Source organism: Symphodus melops (genome assembly GCF_947650265.1).
Source record: "Symphodus melops genome assembly, chromosome: 13".
Taxonomy (NCBI): Eukaryota; Metazoa; Chordata; class Actinopteri; order Labriformes; family Labridae; genus Symphodus; species Symphodus melops.
Window position 1 is genome coordinate 20,068,982 of NC_136703.1, and position 8,283 is coordinate 20,077,264.

Genomic DNA, 8,283 nt, shown 5'->3' on the forward strand with positions numbered 1-8,283 from the left:
TTATAGGTCAGCGTTCATTCATTCACACATTCTCATTTCAGGATTAACATTTTAATTTACAAATGCCACACTATCTGAACAGGCCGTAAATAAAACTGTATATTGTTTTATACAGTTTTTAATAGTAACATTGTTATTAAATACAGTAACATTTGCTCACGTTTTTTTTAATTTTGTTTTTTGCAACTATTCTGGGTGCAACATAATAATAATAATAATAATAATAATCATAATCATAATCATAATCATAATACTTTAATAATTTACAGATTTCTCCCAATGAGGTAACCCTCTGCTCTTGTGCTGTTTCTCCCACTGCTTCATGTTTTTGTATTCATATTTATGCGCATTAAGAACGCAAGTTTAACTCCAAACATCCAAAGATCTAACTCTCGCGATACCTTGAGCGAGATTACAGCTTCCCGTTCGCCGCCCTCCTCCCCTCCTCCTCCTTCACGATCAGCTGACCTGTCAAAAAAGATTACGCAGCGCGTGCGGTGTGGGTCTGTTTGTGTTTGTTTGTGTGTCGTGAACACGTTGAAGTCATGGCAGCCAAGATGGAGCTCGCACCCCTCAGACCGTGGGATGATTTCTTCCCCGGAACGGATCGCTTCGCCAAACCTGAGTTCGGAGATTTGACAAAGTGGAACAACAGAGTGATCAGCAATCTCCTCTACTACCAGACCAATTACTTCGCCGTAGCTCTGGTGGTTTTCATCATTGTAGGGTAAGTCCTGTTAGCACGCTAACGTAGCTTCTCTGGCCCTGCATACCTTCCATCCACACCCTTAATGAACACACAGCCTATTTCTGTGACTGAAGCGTTCTTGAGAAAAAAACAAAAAACCTTTCATGCACTTTTACACTTAGTAATTTCTAGCCTTTCATATTGTCTAGGCCTATTAGCAGTCACACATTGTCGTTCATATTAATATCCAGTGGAAACTATATGCAACATCAAACTAATACTAATGTTGTCCATGGAAATTGTCAACCCTGGGTACTCTTTATCTAAAAAGTAAAGTTACTTATAGTGATTGTAGTGTTTGTAAGAATGCATGATACTGAATATATTAGTAGCTCATATTGCCACATATCACTTCAAATAAGTGGCTGTTATTTTAGTTTGGTAGTTTTCTTTAATTTGGGGATGATGTAGTGGAAATGTTGAGGCCTTCCTGTAGGCATTGTGCCCTCAAGTGGGTTGACACCAGCTGTCCAGGATGTCAGCAATTGTTCCTGTCACCAGCAGGTTGTGCTATTTGTCAATTAAAATGCATTCAATCAAGTTAAAGACATACTGTATTATGCTATGTTTTTTTTGTTTTTTTTTATAATACTCAGGTTCCTGAACCCATTCGGCATGTTTCTGGGAGGACTTGTGGTGGCGCTGGTCTTCATGGGTTCAGTGTGGGCGGGAGAGAACAAATCCATGGTGAAGAACTTTAAAAAGAAGAACCCCACTCTGTTTGTCGTCGGCGTCATGGTCACAAGTTACTTTCTGCTGTCACTGTGTGGTGGCGTCATGGTCTTCATTTTTGGAATCACCTTCCCTTTGCTGTGTAAGTCTCAGTGCTTCCCAGAAGCGTTGTATTTTCTTTACTTAAATAATCACATGTTGTGTACTGTTAAAAACAAAATCACTGGGCGCACAGCATGCATTTCAAACACTGCTGGATGTGTGCTGGGCGGTTCAGATGTATTGTTGTAGCCATCCTGATTGGAGCGTTTCACTTTGGAATTTCATATGTAGCCTCAACTAAAGGGTGGAGTTTACAGAGTAAAGATTGAGCTCGCTCATTTAAGCTTCCTTTTGGTTCTTCTAGCTTGTCACACTCAAACTTGACTTTAAAGACTTGGACAGCAAAGTTGGATTTAGCTGAGAGGTTAAACAGTCACATTAATACGTGCAATTTTGAGGTTTGGATTCTAATTGGTCAAATACAGTCCCTCGTTGACAGCAGCTTTCTTTTGCATATGGAGTTAGGTTGGTTTTTTTTATACAATTTATACAATCCAGGAAGTACGCTGCAAGTAAAGTTTAAAACAGTTTGTAGTTTTCTTTAAAGACTCAGCCTTCAGTAAATGGAACTATGATCGTGTGTTCCCATCAATGTAATGTAAACAATCGTTGGCTAACGCTGAACCATGACAACTTTTCAAAGGGGCCTCTGAGTCACACAGAAATTCATAACTTAGGTTTGTCTGTGGGTGAACAAGTTTTTCCAAGCAGCACACTGTCACTCTGACTCACTGTAGGGCTTGGACACTGCATTGAAACAGTTTCACTGAAACGTTTTCCGTGAACACACAGATTGTGAAATGAAGTCAGTGTTGTATGAAGAGCGATACAGTAGCTCAGAAGTGTTGTTTTGGATTCGTTTGAGCTCTCTAAATACTCTCCGAGTCAGACCGTCAGCAGAACGGTTTAGATAATTGATGGGTGGGATCGTTGGAGCAAATGTTACCGCTCTAATCACAGCGGATAGATGAGACAGTTTGATGGCTTCCCAGGAGGCTTGCCCACTGCTGCCTGTGTTGACGGGTTGCTATGGTTTGTTGATTGGGAGAGAACCACATTTACTGACTGATGTCATACAGTCAGCATTCGTCTGACATCGAAAGAAAAGACATGTTGATCCCAATGCCTGCTTAATATCGCGAGATGAAGCAGTATCACATTTTGTTTACTCGTCTTCCATCATGTATTTATTTATATTCCCCGCAGCAAAAACCATCGAAATAACTCGCTGTTGTATCCCCTCCAGTGGTTCTGATCCATGCCTCGCTGAGACTGCGCAACATGAAGAACAGACTGGAGAACAAGATTGAGGGCGTTGGGCTGAAGAAAACTCCCATGGGCATCATCATGGACCTGCTGGATCAGCAGGAGGAGAGGATGAACAAGATTCAGGATTTTATTGAGAGCAAACTGAAGGAATAAGGATCCGGGCAACGGTGTATAAAAAGGAAGTGTCATAGATTATGGATTAAAATTTCCACGGTAACATCCCAAGTGTCAAATTTCTATCCCAAGTGTCAAATTTGTCAAGTTAATTATGTTAGCATTCCTATCTTCTTCTTCTTTTTTTTTTTTAAATCCATTTGGGGTTCCCTTATTATCTTTTTCTTTTGTGTTAGTTTACACTGTGTGGAAATGGATAATATTATTTTCATGTTTTGCACAATCACAGTGTGGCTAGGATGTTGAAAGTCAAAGGGCACCCACATTTACCAAAGGTTTGAGCATTCCTGCACCAAAAAAAAAAAAAAGAGATCAACAACCATTAATTTACCTTGTCAACAATGCACTTAGCAGTCCATATATCTTATCAAATTAAAAGTAAAATGCTTGAACACAATATCAAATGCTGTTATGAGATACCAATAGTATTGTTCTAATCAAAGTATAAGTTTCTTTTTGTTTGCTACCTCAAAACAAGCATGCTTGATTTTGTTTTCACTGAATGACCCACACTGCTTAATAACCAGCAATAAGTCGTGTCACTCCAGAAGCTGTGGGAAAACTGATCAGAGGTCAGTTTGTGTTACATGGCCTGAAAAATATTTCTGGGACTTCAATGTTTCTTGTTCTGGAAAAGATTTGCAGCTCCTGACCATAAAGGCTGGACTAAGTGTATCCCCTCTGATCACAGCTATGCAATATTGAAAAATGAATGGCAAGAGAAGCTTTACTGTTTAAAAGGTTGTGTCATGGTATATATATATATTTATATATGCTTGTTGTTGTTATTTTGGACCTGTTTTTTCTTTAAATAAAAATATAGCATGCAGATGTGTATACTATTAAACATCTGCATCACATGAAGGACATCACTTCAGCAGTGTGACAAAACGTAATAAATTGCCTGACTTTGATTTCTCATTGTTACCTCTTTTGTTACCTCAGAGACATCAATGTTTTAATATGTTACCTTCAAGTTCTTTGTTGGTAATTCATTCTTTCTGCATTTAAATGACACTTTAATCTACACCTCTCTGCAATGAAGCGACAGCTTCCCGTTGCTTTTCACACAATCTGGAGTGTAGTTTGTGTAAACCATGCTACCCTCACACACAGCTGTTCAGAGAGGTTGACTGTCATGGATGCTAAAATTCTAAAAAAAAAAAAAAAAAAGATTATTAAACATAGAACTTGAAGTAAAATATAGATGTTGTCTGTAAAATAACTGAAATGTGTTTTTGTTTAAATAGCAATGAAGGAAAGTGAAAGTACATTTTAATTTCAAAACTGAAGACAGACTGTTGTGATAGTGATCTCTGGTCTTGTATGCCTTTATTTTTTTAAATCATTAATGAGGGTCAAAATAAGAGGAAGAAAAACCAGCCAATCTTTAATGTGAAATTAAACTATAGTTCACTCTTATAAATATAGTTCATTCAAATAATTGTAGAGTGACTAATACCAAATGTGTATAATAAAAACAAACAGTATAGAGAATAAATTGCACAGCTGAAGTTGGCGCCTTAGAGGAGACTGGTTTCACTTGATTCCAGGACCTTTGGGAGCGGCACCTGCAGGCGGGGGCAGAAGAAAAAGTTTAGAGATCACTTTGAGTGTCAGAATATCTAGAAAGTATAAAATATTATTTTTAAAGTGGATGTAGCCACTTGGTGTTAAAGCAAATTCAAAGGAGTCGTTCTTCTAGTTAGAGAAAAAAAAGTGTGAAACCAGATCGTGTGAAAGTGAGAAAATGTATCTCTATCATTTGACTCATTCCCTAAAGATTTTTGTTATGAATTTTATGATTTCAATTCCTACTTTTTGCAGGGGTTTTTTGTACCGTTATAAGGAAGATGTACAATACAGCAGGCTAGGCTTTTGGGCGTGTCACTCTGTGATTGACAAGTCACAACAACGACAACCTGTTAACCTGGATTACGATAAAGCCATTTATATCCTCGTGTCCAAATGTGGTCACTCCTGGGTCCAAATTACTAAAATGACGACAGTCAAAATGCTGAACCAGAAGCATTAAAACAGGATTTTAGAAACAGTTTGATGACTTGGTACCATGTTCACTTGTAGCATAAATAGATTCCTATAAGAAATGAGAACTTTCAACTCTGTCATCAGCAAATCTTTTTATAAAAAATAAATTCCCTCTCAGCGCAGTATTACATTTGTTTCATTTCACAGGACAAACCCTTTCTTACTCACAGATTTCAGATAGGCCACACTGCTCTTCTTGATCTCAGAGAGGAGCTGATCACGAGGTGTGAGGTCAACTTTTGGTTCTACTCGTCTACGTGGGACAGGCTTCAAAGTCTTAATGACGTCCTTCAGGTTTGCCCTTTCATCCGTTACTTCTTCACTGCCAGTATCCTTCACTTTGGGAGTCTTCCTCAATTGGAAACTTGCTCTCTCCGGTCTCGAGTTATCCCTCGGGTCAAGATCCAGAAAAGGGTCCCGTTTCTTCGGAGTCCTCTTCAGCTGCACGTCTCTCAACGAGTTTGATGGTTCGACTCTTTGTTGTTCAGGCGTGCTTTTGTGCTTGAGCGTCTTCTGAACCTCTGGCTGATGGGTCTGCTTCTGTGTTTGAGGTACAGCGCTCAGATCGGATGAGGGTGGAATGAGCCCATTCTGCCGCAGGAGCTCCAGAGATGGTAAGTACCCAAGCATCTCAAGAAAACCAGGCGGCAAGTTTAGACTGTTCTCATACATCTGCATTATCTCCTTCTGCTCCTTCACCTGCTGCTGCCTCTGCTCCTCCTTCCTCACCTGCCTCTGACGGTCGAGGTTCCGAGTCAAAATGTTGGTCACCACCATCCTGGGACCTGGCAGCTCAAAGTGGTAGCCCATCTTCAGGAGTGTGTTGTTGGCCTTGAGCAGACGGGAGATCTCCATCTCTGAGTGGTGGCCCAGCATGTGCCTCTGGTTGTGGAATCGCAGCTCCGTCAGAGTCTCGTTAAATTGCAGGCAACGGATGATAGCGACTATTCCCTTTCCAGTGATGAAGTTTGACTCGATATTCAAAGTGGTAATGCTGCGGTTCTCTCGCAACATGTTGGCTAGGTGGAAAGCGATGTTTTCATCAACACCAGTGTTGGCGATACTGAAAGTTTTGACATGCTTGTTCTTTTTCAAGCCATTGACATAGTCCAAGAGCATCTCTTTAGGAATGTTCTCAATATTGTTGAGGTTTACCTCTGTGACCGAGGGGTTGTTGTTGCGTATTCTGTCAAGCGTAGAATCCAAGTTCGTCTCATTTCCTGACGGTCTTGATGTCATTTTTATGTTGTTGAAGGCCAACTTTGGTATGTTTAATTTGTTAATTTTTCTCTCTTCCTTCTGCGGGAGTTTATCCTTGTCTTCTTTCTTCTCTGGCTGATCTTCAGCTTCAGTGGGAGGTAAAGAGTCCATCGTTTTACTTTTCTCTGCCTCTTCAACCTGCGGTGCGTTTCGTTCTGGACCTGCGCTCTCAGTCGTCTCCTTTGATTCTGAAACAGAGTGATGTTCATCTGCTTTGTTTTCTTGCACTGCGTTTTCTGCGTTGCTGACTGGAGAATCGTCGGGTTTGTCTGTATTTTCATCAGGAGATATTTTGTCACTGTCATCTCGCCTTTCCTCCTTTTCATCACTCTCCTCAACCTCTTCCACAATTTCCTCAATGATCTCCTCTATGATTTCCTCTCCGTCTGCACCATCTGTGGCTTCTTCCTCAATAACTTCTTCTATCACTTCATACACTTCATATTCCCCATCTTCGGTATTTTGTTCTTTTTCTTTGTTTTCAGCTTCCTCCCTCAAAGTTTTCTGATAAAACAACCAAACATTCCAGGGTTACTGTGCTAATCCATAAAAAAATGTGTTTCATCCTGCCTATAACACTTAACAACTATTTGATTAATTGTAATACTTCAGTCCTTAATGATTTGTTACCCTCTTTTGAGAATTTAACTTCTTACCTCACTTGGTAGCAAAGTAGCAGGGACTCTTTCCTCCTCAAGCATTCGGTTGGATTCCTTCTCCCAGTAGAGATAATCAACCAGGGATCTATGGTCAAACGTCCCTGTTGGAGGCTTCTCTGTCTGGTCTTTTTGTCTTTGTCCGACTGGTACTCTCTCATCTGGGGCAATCATAGTATCCATCTCACTCTGGAGCTCCTGAAGCTCCTCGGGTGATAGCATTGCAAGGATTTCATCCTCGTCAATGTCCTCCTCGTTGAGATCGTCAATGTCTCCATTGTCTGACATATTTGCGCTGTGCTATTTTGCGTCTTTCTTTTGTAAATATTGTAAGGAAGGATAACTGTCTGTCCAATCTATGACTCAGGACAGAGCAAACTAGTGAGCCTCTGACTTTTAGCCACAGCTACAAACCTCCTGCCTCATGCGGAGTCTAAAATTAAACCTTGTGAACTGTGTGGAAGATATTTTAGGGGCTAGCAGGGGGAAAGACATGATAGCATTCTTCTCTTAGCCCCTGCTCCCAGCTGGCCTGGCCATCAGGATCATTTGGGATGACAGTTGCTTCAGGCAAAGGAACGTGTAGGACTGACAGCAGCAGGTGATACTGCACTTTCTTTTTCTTTTTTTTTTTGTGGGGGGGGGCTACAATCTGTACTGCGCACTGAGCTCCTCCCAGTCTACCAGAGCTCCTGGTGTTACACAACAACAATAAACATAGGATGGAGCTTGACGAAGTGATATGTTCTTAGGAAAAGGGATGCCAATGCTCCCTCTTTTCAGGTTTTAATGCTAAGCTAAGCTAACTGACTGCCAGAGGTTGGACACAAGTTCAATTGCTTTATTTCTGTCTTTACTAGAGTTTCTGGTATCTGTCCTTATGTTGAGGATTTACTTTCGACATCAATTTTTACTTCTACTCCTGACATTTTAATAGAAATATCTATATTGTACTGTTTAAATCAATTCTTACTTCAACTTTCATGCATTTACAGAAAATTATTGTTAAGTTGTGTTACTAGACCAATATTGCTAAGTAGAGTAAACTTTTCTACACATGAGGTCCACTTTGCTCTGCATAAATAAATAGTAGACATTTTTTTTTTTTTTAAGCTTGAATCTTTTGTGTCAGCTTTTCTTCCATTTGAGTAATGTGTTTACTTCTCCCACTTTTGATATCTGCTAGCTGCAGCTTTATAATATATGGCTGCTTGAAGGTGTGATTTGTAACCTCAGTTACCATGTGCATAAAAAAAATGGCAAACTACTCCTTTAAGAGTTCCTCTCTTGCTCAATAACACAACCTGAACCATTTGTTTACTATGCCTCTCAAAGACACTGACAACAGCGTTC

General features: G+C 40.1%; 2 protein-coding genes across 2 annotated transcripts; one reads left to right on the forward strand and one right to left on the reverse strand.

Annotated features, from left to right (window-relative positions):
• The first annotated feature begins 426 nt into the window (after window positions 1-426).
• On the forward strand, window positions 427-3,879 carry LOC306834485 (PRA1 family protein 3-like). Its single transcript, XM_079360403.1, has 3 exons — window positions 427-727; window positions 1,345-1,562; window positions 2,769-3,879. Exons 1-3 carry the CDS (start codon window positions 546-548, stop codon window positions 2,942-2,944), a joined length of 576 nt encoding a protein of 191 aa, XP_079216529.1. The 5' UTR covers window positions 427-545; the 3' UTR covers window positions 2,945-3,879.
• lmod3 (leiomodin 3 (fetal)) lies at window positions 3,083-7,874 on the reverse strand. Its single transcript, XM_079360402.1, has 3 exons — window positions 6,931-7,874; window positions 5,183-6,778; window positions 3,083-4,536 (listed from the first exon to the last, which is right to left on the reverse strand). Exons 1-3 carry the CDS (start codon window positions 7,216-7,218, stop codon window positions 4,489-4,491), a joined length of 1,932 nt encoding a protein of 643 aa, XP_079216528.1. The 5' UTR covers window positions 7,219-7,874; the 3' UTR covers window positions 3,083-4,488.
• Between the last annotated feature and the right edge of the window lie 409 nt (window positions 7,875-8,283).

Coding starts and splice junctions, on each gene's coding strand:
- LOC306834485 (XM_079360403.1), top strand. CDS start 546: ATGGCAGCCAAGATGGAGCTCGCACCCCTCAGACCGTGGGATGATTTC. Junction 728..1,344: donor GTGGTTTTCATCATTGTAGG/GTAAGTCCTGTT, acceptor TATAATACTCAG/GTTCCTGAACCCATTCGGCA. Junction 1,563..2,768: donor AATCACCTTCCCTTTGCTGT/GTAAGTCTCAGT, acceptor TATCCCCTCCAG/TGGTTCTGATCCATGCCTCG.
- lmod3 (XM_079360402.1), bottom strand. CDS start 7,218: ATGTCAGACAATGGAGACATTGACGATCTCAACGAGGAGGACATTGAC. Junction 6,779..6,930: donor CTACTTTGCTACCAAGTGAG/GTAAGAAGTTAA, acceptor TTGTTTTATCAG/AAAACTTTGAGGGAGGAAGC. Junction 4,537..5,182: donor GTGTGGCCTATCTGAAATCT/GTGAGTAAGAAA, acceptor CCCCGCCTGCAG/GTGCCGCTCCCAAAGGTCCT.